Source organism: Schistosoma mansoni, chromosome 5 (genome assembly GCF_000237925.1).
Source record: "Schistosoma mansoni strain Puerto Rico chromosome 5, complete genome".
Taxonomy (NCBI): domain Eukaryota; kingdom Metazoa; phylum Platyhelminthes; class Trematoda; order Strigeidida; family Schistosomatidae; genus Schistosoma; species Schistosoma mansoni.
This window is the reverse complement of record NC_031499.1, coordinates 4,956,850-4,980,660: the sequence shown is the minus strand read 5'-3', so window position 1 is coordinate 4,980,660 and position 23,811 is coordinate 4,956,850. Positions and strand designations below refer to the sequence as shown.

Genomic DNA, 23,811 nt, shown 5'->3' with positions numbered 1-23,811 from the left:
AAGAATACGATGAAGGTCATAGGCTTCACTTTTTCATATATAATTACATCACCTTACTAAATTATAAGTCATTCAGTTAACCTTTTACCACATGAAACTTGTGATATTTTGGCTTTAGTTCAAGTTTCAAAGTTATATTAACACTGTGAACAGAGATTATCAAGACGAATTCATAAATATATTAGTAGTATGGTGTGGGCTACTTATATCGACATAAGTAGTATATATCGTGAGTCAGGAATGGAATATCTGACAACAGAAGATTGAGAAGATCGAGAAGAGAAGAATAGAAGCAGAAAGCAATTGGTGTGGAAATACAGGAACAATGAATCCTGAGACAATGAATGAACATTTTGCAAATAAAGTATCAGAGTATAGTTTTTCTATCTCATCAAGGAACTTTGTGACTGGTGTCAAATGCGTAACTGGTTGTCCTCATCTATATTCTCGTTCACCGCGCTAGTGACAGTATCAGTACCAGGCACAGACAGCTTGATTTAAGACGCAGTTCATTAGTAGATTGAAAAATATGAGAGAAGTTTTAAACCCAGGATCTTAGAGAAGATAAATATAAAACTGTTTTATTTTATTGTTACTGATTTTCTGTCATGTCACCCAAACTTTTGAATCACTAATTGTTATTATTGCTTAAAATTTAACTAGGTAGTTTAAACCTATCAACATAGTTCCGACCAGTTGTCATAAACAGATCACACATCTTGTTTTAGCACCCCTGATTTTCATTTAACCTAGTTCTTTAATATTGAAGGTAACTCGTCGAGGTAGGTGGTAGTTGGGTATGCATATCACATGTTCTAACCACATCAGTTTGTGAAGATTCGTTATCTCATCAACCGATTTGTCAACCTTACATAGTACCGTGGATATAACTTCAGCATTGGTTATTCAGTGGTCTAAACATACGCGAACACTACTTTGAAGGTATTTGTGGACAAATACTAGTATCTTACATATATTATCTATTTTCAAAGAAAACGTTTTATAATCATACATACTAAATGATCACATGATTCACTTTGCATTTCCTTACAGGGTAACCATTCAATGATTTCATAATGTGATTTATAGCTGACACAATTCCTATAAGTTGATGTAAATTCTGTAGTCATTATTTGTAGTAGAGATTATTACTGTTATTTATAATTCTAGTATTTTTAATTAAAAGATTCAAATTTTTAAACTATCCCCGATTAGTCAGTATCTGTAGCCTCTCATCATTGATATTCATTACTGCAACTAAACAGCCTATGTCGTCATATAGGGATCCGGAGAAGATTGCCTTCGTATAGGATCATGTTACAAGCTTTAGTGTGTCCAATATAGAGCTAGAAGTTAAATCAAAGACAAACTCTTCCTGGTACTTTCATGCCAGTTGAATAAACCAATGAGTATCTTAACTCGGTAATTCAGTGGATCATACATTTAGGTGTTTGGAGCGAGTGGTATTGGGTTTGAGTTCCAGTCGGAACATCAAACCTGGGATGAGTTCCGAATGGTACGAAACGTTCATCCTGGATTCAACTGCCATCCAAACACAATATTCTTACATTAACCTTTTGCGCTCAGTATATGAGATCCCATAGTCTCATCTTAACATCACATTTCGTTTCCTTCATGATTACTTTTTTTAATTAGTTCAATACATTATTTTACTATTATTGTTTGATTTATTACTCACCTTCCATATATTTAAATAATTAGTGGTAATCTGTATTAAGCTCTTATCAAAGTTTTCATTGAAATTAGCATTAACCAGCAAATCTTCCATTCAATATTGATGCCATATATACTACCTGTGTGGTTCGAACCCCCTTCCGCCTAATGTCGTAGTCAAAAATATCATCACTGAAGTATTTTACCCGATATGTGTTTCTAATTCTGACTCTTAGTAATACAAGTTCTAGTCAAAGGGGCGTATTCACCTTTCTAATTTTAAAGATTTGGTTTATTGACCAATAGGGAATCAAACGAGACTTTAGCTCAGTATGTGCCTTATATTTGGCATTCATTGTAGGAAATAAATGAATTCAATCAGATATAACCTTTTTCCATGAAAAAACTGTTATCAGTACAACTTACATCAACAAATATGGTAATTTTCTTTGTAGGATTTAAGTAGGTTTTATAGAAATATTCTAGTAATTTCTCACGGGTCATTTCTCTTTTTAACATATTCTATAATTTATTTGATGAAAAGAGAAAAAGAAACGGTAATTAGTACTTACATATTCGTAACCAAATAATGTATATGATATTTTTGGGATAAAATCAACTAAGCGCTCGCGCGCGAGATTGATAAGTCCTGGGTTCAAATCTCGTGAGGTTGGATCGTAGATGCGCACTGTCCGGCGATAGGACGAAACTGCCGTCCAGTGCTTCCAGGTTTTCTATGGTAGTCTAGCTTCAATTGACTCATGATCTCAACTAGATAAAAATTTAAACATTAAACACATTCACAGTTATATAATATATCTCTTGTGGGCCAGGGTAATTTTACATTGGTTTTCAGGTGAGTTGGACACCATCCAAACTTTCACAAGATGACTCAAACAGTACAGCTCAATCCCGTTTCGCAGCAGAGCCAGACAGCTTATAGGCTTTAACGCTATAATCTGAATAGTACAGCTCAACCACATAGTTACCCAACACCCTAGTGGACCATTCACACCATTCATATACACATTTACATCACGTATAATTATTCCGATTAGTCATCGCATCATTCAATTATGCACAACATGAACAGGACAAAGTTGACCTATTCCGCTTACATGACAGTCAAACTCATTAGTGTTAGCAGTTGTGATATGCCTTACAATGTTCCAATGACAATAGCCCTTGAGAACACTGGAAAGCAACCACCAGTATAAAAGAAATCAGTTTAACAGAAAACCAATTTTGCTTGTGAACAGTCAGCGAAACTTGCCAAAGTAATGCCGAACCATCCACAATATCAATAGCGAACCTCTATTCTCATATGAGACCTTCAGCTCTACATAGCAATAAACAAATTATTATCAACAGAATGGTTTAAAGGAGTTTAGGCAATGTATAGAATCCACACGAAAGTTCCTACTCAATAACCATGTTATATATAGAAACTATCACAGTTGGCAAAACCTGACATATTAAATACTGTGTCAAGGTTACAAATAAGTAAGAAACAGGTTTGGAGTAGCTATTATGAATAGAATAAATATTCAGTTTGTCATAATCACTATTCAGGGGTCGATATCTAGGACAATTATACATGCACATAATTTACAAATAAGGTTATCCGGGTTTTTATAATAAAATTTACCATAACATCCATGTTTTTTACCTATATTGCTAGTTAGTCGAAAAATAAGAACACTCTTGGTAACTCTGTTGAGTGGAAGAACACAACAAAACTCCTCAGCTAGTAAAAATAGACATTCAAAAAGCATGAAACATATGAGGAACATATGAGGAAACATATGAGGAAAACATACGAAACATTCATAAGTTCACAATCCTCAAATAGTAGGATGTCAGAAAGCCGAAATCCAAAAGCTTATTCTGCACATAGATTACAAGATAAAGAATAACACCATCAGTCATCGTCCAGTAAACATAATATTAATGTACAGACTGTTATATCCTAGCAAAGAATTAATGGATGACAGCTACTAGGATCTATTTATGGACAGCCACTTTTTAACTTGATCTTGTAGAATTGTTATTTCCTATTTTATTGTATGACGAATTCTGATTTACTTGTACATGAACTAAGTATGTTTGAAATACATGATTCATATAACGGAGACTGGTATATGAGTGGAGGAGGAAAAGGATTTGTTAAAATCGAGGAATATTACACGTCATAATCTATTGTTCTAATCGTTTAGTTAATTCGCTAAAGTTTTATAAGGAATGATGCTGCTTATTTATTTATTTAAACACATAAACATTGGTACAAGGAGGCGCCAAATAGATATGTGCCACACAGTTATCATTGATTTGTGTGAGGGCTGGGATGCTGTCAGGGTACCCAGACCGAAGCACGTGGTTTTCTTGGAGGGCTACACCCGGGGCCTTTGACCTAAAGGTCTAATCCACAAGGTAGTGGAGCAACGTCAGGAGATGCGGTCCCATGGTAGACGGTGACCAACGATTGATTCATACGCCATTTGTTCCTTCAAAATACTGGAACCCATATACATCATTGGTTTGGAATCAGGATTTTCCAACTCCCCTAAATGATGCTACAGAACTGAGAGTTTCATTTAAGCAATCAACACTCAAATTTCAACCAAGTAATTTACTGATAATAATGAAGAAACATATTTTACACACTCAACCACAAAACCAGTAGTAAACCAACCAGCATAATCAACGTAAATCCAAAAGCAAATGAATACAGCCAATCACGAATAAATCCATCAAAATGATACAGTATAACATTTGTTGTATAACTAGAAAGCTCACTTCTATATGAAGTAGGCATTGAAAATGTTCAGAATGACAATGAAAGCTCCTTACTTAAATCACCTGCCTCAAAGAACTCAGAAATACCTACAGTGAACAACTAACCGAATGACTATGTCAAGTTTTATTACGGAATTAAGTAACCATTTAAATGAAAACTATTCTAATTACAACGAATCAATCAAAAGTAACTAACCTTTCTATTTATTCCTCCATCCAACAAATTTGTTTTAATCTTATCCCAATAAAATTGAGATATTAATTCGAGATTATTATTCTTGACTATTTCATTTGATATTATCGTATTGCACTAAACAAAAATAAATCGAGGAATCATTATCAGGAAAAGCTTCAAATGTAATTAAATTCACTTGGTATTGTTAACTTGAATCTTCCCATTGATGTTTGAGACTCCAATTGATCAATCTCTTATTATCATATATGCATACTGTGTGCATTGCCTCGATATAGCCTCAATTCACAAGCATTCTAAGCAAAGATGGATAGTAGCTAGCAGTGGAATCCAGGACACATGTTTCGTCCCATTTGTGACTCACCAGCTGGATATACCTGTATTCCACAGTTAATGTTCACTCTAAGACTCGAACTCAGTACCATTGGCTTCGAATGCCGTCGCGTCATCCACTTAACTAGTGATTTCTGATGTATCTTTTACCCTCTTTATAAGTACAATTGTTACACATAGTTCTTCATTTTGAAAAGGTGTTTATTTATGATTCAACTTTACATTCAATCAGTTATGAATGAAGTGTTTAGAATTTTCGCAAAAATGTTTCATATAGATGTAGGTTTGTTCTCTGAGTTGGATGGTTTGTTCTACTCGAAGTTTGTGCTGATGATGTCGTTCAGAAGGACGATGAAAGCTCCACGAACAAACTATCCAGTTCAAAGAACAAACCTACATCTAAATCACCCACCTGAGCTACAAATCTTCTCCATCATCTCAAAATGTTTCATATAATTGTTCTTTTGACAGAGTCTTTGACAAGTTGCATAGAAATTCTTACATATTTTACTCATGAGATTTTGATTAAGTTTGATAGATGTTATTCAACATAAGATAATTAAATCAATCAACTTGTGACAATGTTCATAGAATTTAAGTCTAGTCACTTTACTTGATGATCTGTAGTATACTGCCACCAAGAGATTCAGTTAAGTAAACTATCATACGGGAAAGCATTTTATAGTGTATGGAGTTATTTATTTGTTATAACTTCCATTTCTATTAAGAATATTTGTGATGATGTCGTTCAGAAGGACGTTGAAAGATCCACGAACAAACCAACCAGCTCAGAGAACAAAACTCCATCAAGAATATTTGTGTTTCACTCTCCCTTATATCTATTTAACTATTCCTTCACGAATTATATTAATTTAGGTTTCAGTAACAGACAAAGTTTTAAGGTTAATGTTTAATACATTTTGATTAGTATCCCCCTCTTGACTCTGATTCGAAATTATTACCAAACTTGAAAAAGTTTCCAATAGTCTGAGTACTAAATAATTACCCCATCTTAATAAATTTTTGTATTTCACCATTGAAGATATTAAATTCACATTGTAGTGTTTCCTTGTAACTTCCGATTGTTTTTGTTTTGGGACTGCAATTGATCAGTCTCTTATTGGCATATGTGCATCTTCGTGTATTGCCTCGACACTACCTTCAGTCACAAACTTTATAAACAAAGATGTCTGGTGACTAACAGTCCTGGATTCCACTAACAGCCACCATCTATCTTTAATTATAATTAAAACATGTTGTGCATCTATTTCAATGGTTAATTAAGTCTTTCAGAGTCTAAAATCTGATATGTATTTTTCAATCGTATATATAACTAAACTATGTAGTAAATAAATTATTAGGGAAAATCAAGATTCTCCGATATAATACAGCATGCACCACTCAAATTTCACTTGACGGAGAAGCTTTGGAGGATGTAAAACTCATTACATATCTGAGCAGCATCATTGATGAACACGGTGAATCTGATGCAGATGTGAAGATGAGAATCGGTAAAACAAGAGCAGCCTATTTACAACTGAAGAACATATGGAACTCAAAACAATTGTCAACCAACAACAAAGAATTTTCAATACAAATCTCAAAACAGTTCTACTGTATGGGGTGGAAGCCTGGAGAGCTACGACGGCCACTATCCAGAAGATACAGGTGTTTATTAACAGTTGTCTACGCCAAATACTTCGGATCCGTTGGCCAGACACTATCAGCAACAACCTACTGTGGAAGAGAAGAAACCAGATTCCATCCATCGGAGGAAGAAATCAGGAAGAAGCGCTGGAAGTGGATAGAACACATAATGAGGAAATCACCCAACTGCGTTACAAGACAAGCACTCACATGGAATCCTGAGTGTCAAATGAGAATAGGAAGACCAAAGAACACATTACGTCGTAAAATGGAGACAGACATGAGAAGAATGAACAGTGATTGGATAGAACTAGAAGTGAAGGCCCAGGACAGAGTGGGTTGGAGAATGCTGGTCGGCAGCCTCTGCTCCATTGGGAGTACCAGGCATAAGTATGTACGTAATTAAGTAAATGAATTCATGGTTCAAAATTTCTCAATAGTTTATATATAGTTTATATACAAAAAAAGTACTTACAATTTGTTCAAAATGATTATTATCCATACAAGCAATAACCCTTGGTGCAATTTCATTCCAAAATGTTTGTATACAATTGATAAGATAAACCTTATCATGTTTATTCAGTTGACTATTCAATGATAAACGTGTACCAATTATACTATTGAATGAATTAGATATTAATTTATAGAAATCTAATAAAACTGGTTCATTCATTGATTCATAATGTTGAAAATATTGTTTTGCATGTGATTTCAACAATTCCTAGTTCATGAATTAAAGATTTAAAACAAAAGATGATTTCAAGAAGGTTAGATTCAATAAAAGAAACATATATATATGTAAATCTGAGGAAGAAGGTACTGTCATAGTTAGAATAGCGAAATGGAACGATTGAATAAGAGCGTGGACGAGACTATCATTTATGGACGAGCCAATCAGAAGCTTCGAAAGAATTTCAAGGTCACAGCGCCAATTTCAGTACTTGATGCTCATGTACAATCGGTTCACAGAGGATTTTAGAGAAAATGTGACAATTAAGCGGCTACAATAAATGGGACTACTAAGAAGTTTTTTATTTGTAATTACGAGTAATTAATGACTTGTAGACCTTGCGCAGACTACCCTGATGATGTTATCTTTCGATGTAATATATGTTAGAGGAAGAAGTCTGCTAGAATAGGAACCTTTTTTTCTCGATCCAAACAGAGACTAAGGCAAATTGTAATAGTTGCTGGAAAATGTATAATAAAAGCACCAGTATTATTGGCTGCAATATTCGCAGATGTTACTGAAGATTCGGCTGTTCAAACATATGAGTGTTGTAGGGATATATGCGTAATAAAAATGACAAACTTACATAACCGGAGTACATACATACAATATTGAAGCTATGTTGTCGAGGCTGAGGGAGTTTTGTGACCTTATCATGGCTCCAGATACCGAGTATTATGGAGCCATATGGATGAGTTCCTCTACCTTATGCACCTCTTTCTAACCTTGACAAGTTATTGAACCATGTAAAAGAAGTGTACTCACTCTAATTCTTTGATGTTGTATGATATATTTTTACTCTATATTGACTGTCTTCTGATTGACTAATATTTCTCAAAGTCACTTAAGATTCGTTCAAAGGTCGTCCATAGATTATAGTCTCGCCAGAGTATGAATGGAGTTATAGATTATGAAACCAAGAAATGATTGAGTAAAACTATTCTACTGAATAATAATGAGCAGTGTACTGTAACAAGTAAAAATGGACAAGCAGAGAAGAAATAATTTTACAGTTGAGTTTCATGAAAGTACTGGAAATAATTCGTGTTCATGAAATGTCCAGTGCTTCCAAATTTTTTATGATGGTCTAGCTTCAATTGACTCATGAGCTCAACTATTGAATTTACTATACTATCCACAAAATCTCTTTGTGATATTAAATGTTTAAATGTTGAAAAATCCTTGCTGCGTTTTCCGGATACTGTTTAGTCAAGCATTTTGATTAACTAGATACTAGTCTCAAAGTAGTTTTTTATTCCTTCTCAGTGAATCCACGCAGTATTGACACTTAGATCTCACTTAACACACAATACTATGAGAGAACTACATCAGATCATAATGATCGATGTATGTAACATTATTGTATTCAAAATACAACATCATCATGGACTGTTGTCCCAATTTTAAAAAGTTTAACCGATAAGGTTTCAGTATCCTATTTGAACATCGGTAAACTCATGTAAAAACTAGTTGTTAATTACTATTGATGACGGTTCTTTAAAACTTTTATCCCACCATTAGTTGGTTTACATTACAAATTTCTGTCAGCTGGAAAGCTGAATGTTGTGCTCTCGACCCTATATGGTGAAGTAGATGCTACTGATACACACTATTTAAAATTGACCAGAATAACTTCATTCTACCAGTTTTTAAAAATATTTCTTAAAATGTTATTAGTTTCCGATGAAAACCGTCAAACTGAACAACATAAACCACTCAACTAAGTGCTAAGTATCTTTTATTATTTGAGTGATTTATTTAGCATATTCGTAAAGAGTCGGTAATGCTTTAGATAAGTGTAATTTCATTCCAAATTAAATAGTTACCGACTAAAAAGTTCGTTGATAAATGTTTTTCTATTAGTTGAGATCATGAGTCAATTGAAGCTAGACCACTATGGAAAACGCGGAAGCTCTGGACGACAGTGTCGTCCCAGCACGGGACTCCTCAACAGTGCGCGCAACAGTATGTGTTTCCCTTTGATATCTATAATGTCGTAGGACTTAGTTGAATTGTGCAATAGGAGTATCGCTATATTTGATAGGTTGTAACTTTATACTACTTTTGAGTAGGTAAAAATGTATTTTTAAAAATTCATTTCCATCAGATGGTTAGAAAACAGATTTATGCAAGCGGCACTAGAAAAGTAAATTATTATGTCTCGTTTGGATTTTATCACAAATATTAGATTCTTTTTCTTATGAGAACAATAATAAAAAATTGACCTAAAACACTCTCATTTTACAATTAACATCGCCACATCATTGAAATCACAAGCCGATCAAAGTTAGAGATTTTTCACAAGTGCTCATCTACATGCCTGCAAGTGGTAATCGAACGGCGGACCTTTGCTCTTGAGGGGAGACGTTTACGCTCTAGACCAGTGTGTCGATATCTAATTATGTATAAGTCTAACTTTAACCAGTACACGATAATAGGGAACCCTTTACAAGGTAGAATAATGATGTTTGATTGGAGTAGGATACATAAGAATGATAACAGATATTTCAAATTATTTGTGATTAATGACTTCAAAATGCATTCTGTCTTGACGACGACTCGTGAAAAGTAGTTACAGGATTCCATAACTGTGATTTATATAACGTTAATTGTTTATGAGTTATGTGAAAGTTTTGACTGTTATACTCATAACACTATTGATGAGTAGTCACCTAAAACTAGTAAGCCCGCATTCATGTACATAGACTTTTGAAAATAAGATAATTTATGGTTCTAATGTTAACTCTCAGTATGGGGTTGTGGGTATTATTGGATTGTTGTCAGCATCAGTACTAACTTAGATTAAAGCAAATCTATTTTGAACTTCACAAATAACCGTGAACCCTTGAAAGTAAGATATGGTTGGCGACTGAGAGTACACTGATAAACTCTCACCTTAATGGTTAATATGTGCTTTCCATTGCATCATCGATTTCAACCCTGGACTCACTGAATGTGGACTATTTTTTAGGTATATTGAATAAATTATTGTCTAGCCTTTGCTCTGATCCTCTATATTTGGTCATGAATTGTGTACCTGATATAACTTGATCGCACTGAATCTATAGCTTATTGACTGAATATACAGTCTGATGATAATATAATCTCAGTTCCAGTCTCTATAGTTGTATTATAGCAGTATTTTATGGCAAAGGGATAAATTTTTTATTCTGCCGTTATATTAATAACACGAAACTATAGGTTCAGAAATTCGGTGTCGATCGTTACCAACTAATGTGGTGTGGGTTACATATATCCATATAAATAGTATATGGTGATGGTCAGACAATGAGTGTATTTTGGCAAAAGATCGATAGGGAACGAACGGGAATGAAGCGCAATCGGTATGAAAATGTATGAACAATGAAATCAAAGAAGACTGACTGATATTTACAGAAGGAACAACGAAGATTGAGACAATTGCTTGTTATTTTGCAAATTACCTATTTACTGTATGGTTAACAGAATTTAGGCAGATAGTCTGTAATTCGTGCTTAAATACATTCGTTTGTCCCAAGTCTTGTTCTGTTCACTAAGCTAATAGAATAATTTTGTACTTGAGAATAATAATTTGATATCCCCATCTCGAGTAACCTAAGAGTGCAAACATTTATTTATTATTTATTTATTTGAACACATAAATTTTGGTACGAAGGGGCACCGAATACATATGCGCCACACAAATCACCTGAAGCCTTTGACCTGAAGGCTTGATCAACAAGGCAATAGAGCAACGTCAGGAGTTGCAACCCCACGGTAGTCGGTGACCGAAAATTGGTTCATACGCCATTTGTTCTTTCAGGATTCTGGAGTCCATGTACATCATTGGTTTGGAATCAGGGTTTTCCAGCTCCCCTAGGTGGACTTTCGGTGTTCACCAACCTTGCTAAAGCATCGGATGTTCGCTTTTCGTTCTCACAATTTTGTAAACAACACCTTCCTCCGCAAGAAGGCAGAGAGTAAGACTTTACAGACAGTGGTTGTATGAATGTGGCCATTTGAGAGGATTCGGAGAGGGAGAGCGGACTCTCCGCGCTATGCTTATACTCTAATAAAGTCGAATTAATTAAAGTGTGTTACATAACTAAATAAATAAATAAATTTTCATGGAACTTACTGTTATTATTTTACAATAAAATTCATCTACAGGTGAAGTTTGTTCAATTCGTTCAAATTGAATAATTTGATGAAACTTTTCATTATTTAATATATTTGGTACAGAATAATAATAAATGCCAGGTTGAAGTGTAATATAATCAATCTATAATGTAGAAATTTTATTAAATGATTAACATATATCAATAATGATTTTACATTATACATTGATAGTTACAGTAAGCGAACATGTATAGTGGATAGCAGTGGAATCCAGTTTGACGCGCGTTTCGTCCTATTTGAGACTTGTCAGTTGGAGACTGACTAGTTGCAGTCCTAAACATCAATGGGAAAATCCAAACAAACAATAGTAAGTGAATTTAAACTTCACCTTATTGCACAAGCAAGTGATTATCAGGACTCAGTAGCTGAGTGGATAGCATGATAACGTTTGAAGCGAAAGGTACTGGGTTCGAGTCGCAGAGTGAATATCAACCCTGAGATGCAGACGAGTCCCAAATAGGACGAATCGCGCATCCTGTTTTTCACTACTATCCACTATCCATCTTTGCTTATAATGCTTGTAAATTAAGGCTATATCGAGGCAATACGCACAGTATGCACATATGCCAATTAGAGACTGACTAGTTGTAGTCCTAAACATCAATTGGAAGATTCCAACAAACAATACTAATTGAATTTAATAGTTACAGTAACTATTCACCAATCATTTAACAGTCTTATATTGATGTAGTTCATTGTATTGATCAGTTAGGTTGCATTGTGGAGGTATATCCGGAATATTTATAGTATTTGTACTTTTTGTGTTACTTTAATCCGTTTGATTCAATGTTCTCATCAAAGTGACCACTACCTACATAAATATTTCAAACGTCAGTATGGGATTGTGGATGTTGAATGTTATTAAAATCATGACCTGATCCAAGTTAGATAACAATTAAAAATCTGGCATTGTTTGTGAGAGAGACCTAATATCTTGGGTTCAACCCTAAATGTGGTCATAAGTGGATATTATTATATAGTTCAATACTGGGACAAAACAGTAGTGCATTGCCTCTAGATTTCCGATGGTGGTTTAACTTAAATCGTTTCTTGATTTCGACAAAACTTTCGTCATTATTTGTTGAGGTCAATGGTATTGTCTGATCGTTGTATCGTAGATACAATGTAGTTATTCAGTTGAATTCAATTTCAAGATAGTTTCTTTCATGAATGATGTATTAAAAGGTCAAAGCTTACTCATTAGGAAATACTTCAGGAATTGTTTATCAAGCTTTCACAAATAGATTGTGACTAATGTACATCAATCATTCTGAGAGACCGAGTTTAGCGAAGGTATTGAATGACCGTCTTTTAACATTAATAGATGATAAAAGTTAAAAAATTAGAGCATCTGATACCAAATTCATGTTTTCAAGGTATCTTTAAAAACTGAAATACCTGAAGGGTTTTTATCCAATCAGTTCCCTTATTTGAATAGAGCCTTAATTGAATAGAGCCAGAACAAATATTGATGCAGAATAATAATGACTACATTGTATTTCATAGTTTCTTATCAGTTGCTTACAACCATATATGTATTGAGAACTTTGTGCCTGGCATTATTTGTGGTTGTGAAAGCTCACTTATGAATAGATCGAAACGAACTAACTCGAATTTCAAATACTTATGTCACTGAACATAATATTCAGTAGTATATATTATTAACTATAAAAGGCTGTTATAAACCAAACAACTTACGTGTTGAGTCTCTTTGGATTTTGGGTGACACTTGAAAAATCCTATTGTATAGGTAAATAAATCCTTTGCCAGCTAAAACAGAGTATAATCACGATTTTAGCATGATACTTATAGTAGTGGATCAATTATTAAGTAGTATATATGTTTAGATATTTGAATAGCTTTGTTCAAAGAAGAAATTAACACTAGCATCAAAGATATACTTCAGTATTTTGTTCCTGATCCTGGTTATTTTTTACAGTCTTCTGTAACGCAAGCAGTAATGAATTTAAACTTCACCCCGTCGCACAAGCAGGTGGCTATCAGGACTCAGTGGCCGAGTAGATAACGCGATGGTGTTTGAAGCGAAAGGTACTGGGTTTGAGTAGCAGAGTGAGCATCAACTCTGAGAGATGCAGGTACATCCAGCTGAGGAGTCCCAAATAGGACGAAACACGCGTCCTTGATTCCACTGCTATCCACTATCCATCTTTGCTTATCATGCTTGTGAAGTAATGAATATATATTTTAGACTAAGTTACATTGACTTTTGAAAATGTTGTTACTTCACGGTATCAATATCGGTGGTGAATATGTGATTTAAACGTTTACTCGACAAAAGCAGCTGTTAGGAGGCTGAGACGCAATATCTTCTGTTCATTTATATTCACCGAAGAAATTCATTTGACATCTAGTTTTATATTTACATTATATTATGAGTGATATGGTCCCGAATATTGGAAATGACCTTTCAAGTGATGTATAAAGTGACGCCTTTAATATTTTTATTGACCACTAAGTACCATTCAGAAAAATGGATTGTAAACTGATGTCAAGCTGTTTAATTCTGGAACTATGTAAGAAGAGTCGTTACTCTCATAGAGAAAGATCTTTAGTACAAGTAAATGAATTCTGTTAGCGCTGTGTTCACTGAGCTAGATGGTATAATTGCGAAGCTTTCATTATAGTTTCAAGCAATATGAACAACAGTTTCTTCAGATAAATGTAAACTCATGGTAACGTTTCTGACTGTGAGGCTGAGTGACAAGGGATCGAATCCGTCAGGGAGCATCAGCTCCCACAAGATTACAGACACATCTTGCTGATGAGTGCCAAGTAGCACGAACCCGGGTCCAGGGTTTCCTGTTGAGCACCTCTAACCACCATCCTATCTCAACATAGTGCACACAGTGTCGAGCCACCCAGACTAGTAGCCACATTGCAACTTGATCGATAGGCTTCGATCAGCACAAAGACGAACTTGACATGCATGACATTGACCACCACCCAGTGATCAATCAATTGTGAAAACTCACAGTTATATTCCATAGACCTTTTGACAAAGTGTTTAGCTTAAAAGAAATGGTCGACTTATCTTACTAATGAATATACTAATGAATGTACGAAACACTAAACTGGTAACATATACCATGAAACACAGAGCTGACTGTATAGAGGAAGTTAAGTGTTATACTACTGCAGTGAACAAGAACACGGGTGAGCACAGTCGAATGTATGTAAGCACAGATCACAGACTATTTCACTAAATTCTGATAACCATACAGTAAACAGTTAATTTGCAAAATAACAATCAATTGTCTTAATCATGACTGTTCCTTCTACAAATATGAGTCCATCTTCTTTGATTTCATTATTCATGCATTTTCGTACCGATTACGCTTCATTCCTGTTCATTCCTTATCGATCTCCTGCCAAAATACATCCTATGTTTGACCATCACCATATACTACTTATATGGATATAAGTAGACCATACCACACTACTGATATTGTAATAGAATATATATGTATAACTGATTTACTTACATTACATGTTACATCACCAACAATATACATAATAATTTCCATTTGATAAAAATATTTAGTTTGAAATGCCATTAAATCAGCTATTGTAAAGTATTTCAATGAATTTAACAAACTACTGGCGGTATATTCATATGGATACCATAAACATGAATTTATATTTCTAAAACAAAAATATACATAATTAAAATGTATGTTGTAAAATATCTACAAAATCATTATAATTCACCAGGTTTAAAACTGTTATGTGTAAATTGTTACTCCAGGACTGGCCTGAGTCAACACCCGAACTAAGGATAGGGAGTGAAGTAGTCGAACGCGTCGACAACACTTATCTTGGAAGTCTGATCATCCTTATAGGTTGGTGTGTGAAGAAATCTCAGCACGGATTCAAAAAGCTCGTTTGACTTTTACCAACTTCGCCACCTGTGACGAAGACAGGATATCCGTCTATCAATTAAGGGACGAGTATACTGCACAGCAGTTCGCTCTGTTTTACTTCACGGTTGTGAAGCATGGCCACTAAGAAAAGAAGATACTCGTAAGTTACTAGTATTTGACCACAGATGCCTTAGAAATATTGCTCGCATCTGCTGGGATCACCGGGTAAGTAATAGTGAGGTTAGACACAGGGTATTAGGGAATGGTGGTAAATCAGTTGATGAGGTCATGAATCTTCATCGACTAAGATGGTTGGGCCACGTGACGCGTATGCCTGAACACCGATTACCATGACGTGCTATGCTGACTAGTATTGGCAATAGTTGGAAGAGTGTCAGGGGCGGCCAAACCAAAACGTGGCATCAGAGCATGAGGTCACTAACTTCTAATCTGAGCCATGTTGGCAGATGCAGACTACTTGGTTGGGGTCCTTGTGATCATCGTAACGAATGGTTGGAGACTCTAGGTGGCATGTCTTAGAATCGACCACAATGGCGTAGGTGTATACACTCTTTATCTTCCTTTAAACCTTGAGATTGAAATAGCTTCATATCTGTCTTCCTTTCTAAACTTTATCCTTATATACAACCTTTCTTTATATACTACCACCACCAAATTAAATACTTCTATGAATCCGGTGTTCATCTTGTTGTGCTAACGAGGTATGGCAACTTGGACCGATGCATGTGCCTGGTCCTAAGTTGTAGCTGACTGACTGAAAACTGTTATAATGAAGTCAGTGGACTCTACTCATAAGATTATTTGTAAGTAATATATGAAGGAATGTGTAGTTGAAATTGCAGCAATTGTTAAATGGAGTGAAGAGTTTCAGTACATCAAAAGTACAAAGTTGTCAGAACATGTGAAGATCAGGTGAGAAGATGACTTAGAATGTAGAACAAACTGAAAGATGTAGATATTTGATTGAAAGTTATGTATATGTATTATGTAAATACTTTGTAACTGATAAGTCTTGCTAGTCTCGTAACCCCTCAAGCTAATTGTACACAGCAAAATGAGCACTAGAGAAAAGACACAAAATATGCGAGAAGCACTTTACTCAAAAGGTTCATTCATATACATAAAATATAGGGTTTTCATAGTATTTTAGAAATCCTTAGGTTTTCCTGAAAATTCTGGAATGCGACTAAACATAGTAGCAGTATAGTAATCAGTCAATCAGAAAGTGTACATGTTACTTTTCACTTTTGTGATGTTTCTGGCAAAACTTCTAGTGAACTCTGATTGAATAAAATGCTTCTTAATGTTTCCTGAGTCTTTCTTGTCTTTTGCGAGACGTTTTCTGGATCACCTCAACAGTAACCACTTACATTAAAAATACAGTCTGTTATAAACTGTGGGATGCTTGTTATAACGCTAGGGTTTCTTGTTATAACAGTCCTTTCACTTTGTACACGTATATGGGACGTTAATTTACCTTAAACGAATATCTACACTAGATTCCCTCCCAGTGTCTATTCTATAGGACTTCAACACAACTCAGATCAAGAACACGAGATTAGCCTGACTATAACGTCAATATATTTCCACACCAAAATCCTACACAATCCAACAACAAAAACAGTCCATCAATAACAGTCCGGATAGAAGAATATGTAACACATATAACACCTGTCACACTATTTACATATCTGACTCATCAAGACAACCAATCATTGTCATTCTCACCCACACATCACAGTCCTGTTGCCCATTGTCTCGATCTATAATAATATTATTAATGATGAAACCAGAAATTATAAATGTAATTGACGGTCAATCGTTACCATCATGTTTTCTATCCACTTCCAACGTCTTTACCTAATTTCCTACTAAAGTGGAAGCTAGTTTGTTCCTTCCCACAGTAAGCTGTTGGTTATGGTATCCGGTCAACCTACATTCAGTTTCTTGAGTAGACACCTATTTATTAATTCATGTACTCTTTTCATGGTGGTTGCAATGGTTCTACGCACAGTAGAACTGTCTTGACATTGGTACTAAAGATTCTAACTTTGATATTGGTTGACAGTTGTTTTGAGCTATATATGTTCTCCAACTGTAGGATTGTTATCCTCGCTTTGCCAATCCTTACCTTTACGTTTGCATCCGATCCTCCTTGATCAGCGATGATCCTTTCCAGGTACATGAATGTTTCCACATCTTCCAGAGTTTCTCAATCAAGTGTGATTGAGTTGGTGTTCTCTGTATTGTATTTGGAGATCTTGCTTTTTTCCTTGTGTATGCTGAGGCCTATTGATACAGAGCTGCTGCTACGTTAGTTGTCTTCATCTGTATTTGTTAATGTGTATGGGATAGAAGGGTCAGGTCATCAACGAAGTTCAATTCGTTTGATTTCATCTCACCTGTCCATTTTATTTTGTACTTTCAGTCAGATTTGGAGGTCTTCATAATCCTGTAGACCACTAGAAAAAAGAGAAAGGGTGGAGGGAGTCGGCAGTTTTGTCTGACTCCGGTCCTTACTTGGAATTCATCTATCAACTGTCCTCCATACACAAAGTAATTACTAAACGATCCAACAAATTCATAATTCCCAACAGTATTAAACAAAGCAATTCGATTAATAGTCAACAATATCATCAACCTTAAGATACAAATTGTCTTTGTCAGCAAATTAAAACTGTACTTACTCAGCAATTAAATTTGGATCAGATAATTGATTATATAATTCTTCAATTAATAATTTTTTACATTGTATAAAATGTTCTTTAGTTGCATCATTGGTTACACTCTTTAAAAATTCTTTATAGTAATTCTGAAAAGAATAAAAAATTTATTTTTTTAAATAAACATTAAAACAAAAAAAAATTATCAGAAGGGGTTTTGTGGAGATTTAGTATTTTACATAGTTGAAAGCTTGAGTCTATCGGTTAAGGGCTCCGGCTCGAGACTGGTAGGTCCTGGGTTCGAATCTCGCGAGAGCGGGTTCGTGGATGCGCACTGCTGAGGAGTCCCATACTAGAACGAAACCGCCGTCCAGTGTTTCCAGGTTTTCCATGGTGGTCTCATTTCAATTGACTCACGCTTTCAACTATGACAAAAAATTGTCGAAATTCAATTAGTATTGTTTGTTTGAATCTTCTCATTGATGCAAGTACATCCAGTTGATGAGTCCCGAGTAGGACGAAACGCGCGTCCTGGATACCACTGCTAGCCTTTATCCATCTTTGCTTACAAAGAAATTGTTGATTATTAAAAGATTTAAGAATATTTGAAGAGATCGAAGCTATGTATACAAAAGGAAGATCTTTAATGACTTCTCCCCTGATCAAGCTCAATGCCATTTAATCAATAATAATCTTAGCTATTGAATGACCTAATTTGACTATTGTACTTACGACCTTTCATAGTCGAAAGTAATTGTCTCTGTTATCTTTTTTTATATAGTCGAGATCATGAATCAATTGAAGCTAGACCAACATGGAAAATTTGGAAGCACTAGACGGCCGTCTCATCCTATTGTGGGACTCCTCTGCAGTGCGGATCAACGATCCCACCTCTCGAGATTCGAACCCAGGACCGACTAGTCTTACGCTAGAGTACTCAACCAGGTCTGTTAGGGATATCAACTCACTGAAGACGTTGGTGAATGGTTGCTCAATTTCGTGGATTGGTTAAAGTTAGGCGTTAACACCGTTCGATGCTGACCATCTCAGTGGTCTAGAGGTTAAACGTTCGCGCGCGAGATCGATAGTGTTGGAGATGATCCAGAAAACGTCTCGCAAAAGACAAGAAAGACTCAGGAAACATTAAGAAGCATTTTATTCAATCAGAGTTCACTAGAAGTTTTGCCAGAAACATCACAAAAGTGAAAAGTAACATGTACACTTTCTGATTGACTGATTACTATACTGCTACTATGTTTAGTCGCATTCCAGAATTTTCAGGAAAACCTAAGGATTTCTAAAATACTATGAAAACCCTATATTTTATGTATATGAATGAACCTTTTGAGTAAAGTGCTTCTCGCATATTTTGGCCTTTTCTCTCGCGCTCATGTTGCTGTGTACAATTAGCTTGGAGGGTTACGAGACTAGCCTAATAACCGAGTTATCAGATAGATCCTGGGTTTGAGTCTCGTGAGGTGGGATCGTGGATGGGCACTACTCAGGAGTCCCACACTAGGACGATATAGACATCAAACCTGCTTCCAGGTTTTCCATGTTGATCTAGCTTCAACTGACTGATGAATTCAACTATAAAAAGAAAATTATAATTCTTTTTTGTGAAATTTACTAGAAAAATGTACCAATTAAGTATTATGTATCAATAACTATGAAGTTTCAAACAATAGACTATTAAATAATGACGATTATACTTTGACTGATGTGTATTAATTACACTAAGGTGATTATTTTAAAGTGAACAGTGTTTCACAGATATGATCTAGAAGTCCGAATATGAATGATTTAACTGTTAAGACAGCTTCATTATTATGAACTGTTTCAGTGAATACTGCCTATGATAATGTTTCGGTCATATTGTAGTGAATGAGAATACAAGTGCGAACAGTCGAATGTAATGGAATACAAAATTACAGAATCCCTTGATAAAATCTGAGAACTATACAGTAAATACTTCATTTGGAAAGTGCAATCAATTGTCTCAAAGTTGACTGTTTTTCTATGCAGATGTCAATCAACCATATCAGACTTTATTATTCTTTTCATTCGACATCAACCATTCTTTGTTCTCGTTCTCTTTTCTTTGATCTTTTTAACTTTCTACCTCTAGACATTTCATTTTCAATTAATGATACAGACCATTTATATCTGTCGACATCAGTAGTACACACCATAATATCTTCAGTTATTTTCAGGCATTGATTAACAGTCAAGTTACTCATTTATTACTAATGAGGTCAAAGTTTCTTTATTTTAAACTTTGATCATGATAATCACCTACTTAGATAGTTTAATTGATTTCATTAGATTAATAATTATAAACTATCCAACTATTTTATCATTGAGTCAATTGAAGCTAGACCACCATGAGAAACCTGAAAGCACTGCACGACCGTTTCATCCTATTGTGGGACTCCTCAGCAGTGCCCATCTACGATCCCGCCTCGCGAGATTCGAACTCAGGACCTACCAGTATCTATAAAGAGTTATATTTTCATGGTCACCCAGTAACAGTTTTTTTATCATTCAATAAAAACTAGGGTTATAAAGTGACTATAGTGAATCATTATTAGAAGACCCTTTTCATTTCACTATAACAAATTATAAAAAATGTCAGCAAAATACATTTTTTCATATAAAACTTAACATAAGTTGATCACATTTTTTCGGTGTTTTGTTTTTGCACAAACTTAAACAAGACTAATTATACACTTTGTTGTATTATGATGGATCTACGTTTGGATCGTAATTGAAATACACCTATTCACAGACAATATTGTGCTAAAATCAATAATTCGTTAGATATTTAGATTCTTTTATTAGATATCATATTATCTTTATGATTTCAATGAATGATTGGAATGTTTTGTGTAATCATAGGGTTTGTTAATATATTTATAGATATCTGTCATTACAGGGTATACTCAAATAGTTATCTTCTTAAAACTCTAATATGAATCATTGAAAAAGAAAAGGATTATTCTAGAAATTTTAGTCGGTATTTTATGAAAGGAGAGTTTTAAAGTTATTTTGTCGAGTTATGTTGTAGTGTGGTCTACTTATATCCATATAAGTAGTATATGGTGATAGTCAGGCATAGAATGTATTTTGGCAGAAGATCGATAAGGAAAGAACAGGAATGAAGCGTAATCGGTACGAAAATGCATGAACAGTGAAATAAGAGAAGAGGGACTCATATTTGCAGAAGGAACAGTCAAGATTAAGACAATTGATTGTTATTTTGCAAATTAACTGTTGACTGTAATGGTTATCAGAATTTAGTGAGATAGTCTGTTATCTGTGCTTACATACATTCGATTGTTCCCACCCGTGTTTTTTTCACTACATTATCACTATCAATTCTGTTGAAAGCGAGCTAGATATCAATAGTAATGTTATTTGATTATGGGATTGGCCTATATATCGTGAATTTCTTAAAGTTAGATAAAAGTAAATCGCATGATGATGAAAGTTAAATACCAACTCAGTAGTTTAAAGTTAAAACACTTATCGATAGACGTGAAGGTCTTGATTTTGATCGCTAATACAATTAGGGATTTATACTGTTCAACAATCTCACACTAGAATGAAGCAGTTGTTCACCGCTTTCTAGTTTTTATTGGTTGTCCAGCTAAAATTAATTCTATCTTCATTATCGCCTTATACCAATCATGGAGGATGTGGAAACCTTTACATATCTGGGCAGCATTATTGATGAACACTGTGGATCAGATGCAGATGTGAGGGCGAGGATCGGCAAAGCAAGAACAGAATATTTACAACTGAAGAACATATGGAACTCAGAGCAATCGTCAACCGAAACCAAGATCAGAATTTTAAATACAAATGTCAACACAGTTCTACTGTATGGGGCGGAGACGTGGAGAACTACGAAAACCATCATCCAGAAGATACAGGTGTTTATTAACAGTTGTCTACGCAAGATACTTCGGATCCGATGGCCAGACACTATCAGCAACAAACTACTGTGGGAGAGAACAAACCAGATTCCAGTGGAGGAAGAAATCAGGAAGAAGCTCTGGAAGTGGATAGGACACACTTTGAAGAAATCACCCAATTGAGTCACAAGACAAGCACTCACATGGAATCCTGAGTGTCAAAGGAGAATAGGAAGACCAAAGAACACATTACGTCGTAAAATGGAGACAGACATGAGAAGAATGAACAGTGATTGGATAGAACTAGAAAGGAAGGCCCAGGATAGAGTGGGTTGGAGAAAGCTGTTCGGCGGCCTATGCTCCATTGGGAGTAACAGGTGTAAGTAGAAGTAAGTACCAATCATGGGAGGTCGATTTTGTGTACTGTGAGTATTACATTAATTGCAAAACCTTAAAGCTATAAGTTTGATATGTTTATAACCGTTAGTATGCACCGTTTTACAGTCTGATTCTTGAAGGAAACAGATGTATGATACTTTACGGTTTACAAACTTTCTCCATCTGACACTAATTAGTAACAAAAAGCCTTTCTTATTAATCGAATCAGGTCCGAACGCTCGTAACATGAGGAAATGATAAAAAGTGTCATGGGTAAGACTACAGTAGTTACTCAAAGATAATTTTCTTCATAAAATGATATAAAAAGTGAAGATTAATATGTCCAGTCAGAATGACTTATACTTATTCATGAAGCTCAGACAGATATATCTGGTATATTGCACACAAGTAACTAATTAAATTATACTATATGTATTTCAGTCCCTGTAACTGTGTGTTGCTAAATATATCTAGTTCTCCATCAAATCGTCGGATTACTGTGTTTGAGTATCATATGATTTATCAGTCAAATCTAACGTCATAACAAAGAGTTATTAAAAACCTGGTAGCTTACGACAACTGCCTTGTAGGATTTCAGAATCTACACATATTCTTACCTAAGATTATGTCGTTAAACGGTAACATGATTGTTGAGAGAGTTGAAGTCCATTTGTTATACTTAATGTGGAAGTATAGCTGTGTGTCATCTAGGTATTATCTAAGGATAAACATTCAATATTTTAAAGATGAAATGATCAATTGAAGTAGAAATATACTGATTTCGTGTTAATTCAGTCATAATCCTAATGTCGATATTCTAACTATCAGATATTATCATAAGAATTTAATGATATACTAAACAAATCTTATCAGAAACCTTTTCGGATCTCAGTAATTTGGCACACTCACTACAGAAACACTTGGATGGTGTATTTAATATCTTCCTGCTCGAGATTTCCTAATTCTTTTAGATTTCATTCTCTGGTATGTCTTTCTCGTATATATATGGTATGCGCTGCTTATGCGAAGCGATATAAGTAGTATATAGTAGGAGTTGGAAGTCGAATGTTTACCTGGAGAAGATTGAAATAACAGGTAGGGGAAGGAAAATCGAGAGCAGTCGGTATAACGACAGTAGTAGAAGAAGTACGCAATGGACAACTGATGGAAGATGTTCAGGTGATGTGTTTAATGTATGATTATCATATTTTGCAAAGGGTTTGAAGACCTAATCTGAAACCTTTATATTGTCAGAAGATTTAAAATACTAATTTTTCATGAGCATAATTGCTTCACAGTACACTTAAGAAATAGATATTCACAAAATTTGTATAAATGATCATAAAAGTTTCTGGTCTAAAATAACCTTACCTTATAAATCTGTGGAATGTTTTCGCTAAAAAGGCTGTTCATGTTTTAT

At 34.8% G+C, this 23,811-nt stretch overlaps 1 protein-coding gene across 2 annotated transcripts in view; it reads right to left on the bottom strand.

Annotated features, from left to right (window-relative positions):
• Positions 1-23,811, bottom strand: part of Smp_156960.1 — a gene marked incomplete at both ends in the record, with an annotated part of 88,301 nt that overhangs the window by 4,759 nt on the left and 59,731 nt on the right. For both annotated transcript variants that reach the window (XM_018797702.1, XM_018797703.1), the window contains 7 exons: positions 2,101-2,196; positions 4,667-4,780; positions 7,119-7,364; positions 11,491-11,634; positions 13,230-13,301; positions 15,035-15,194; positions 18,121-18,245. In XM_018797702.1, the coding sequence (XP_018652718.1) occupies positions 2,101-2,196; positions 4,667-4,780; positions 7,119-7,364; positions 11,491-11,634; positions 13,230-13,301; positions 15,035-15,194; positions 18,121-18,245 (957 nt within the window). The remainder of the gene's footprint in view (positions 1-2,100; positions 2,197-4,666; positions 4,781-7,118; positions 7,365-11,490; positions 11,635-13,229; positions 13,302-15,034; positions 15,195-18,120; positions 18,246-23,811) is intronic.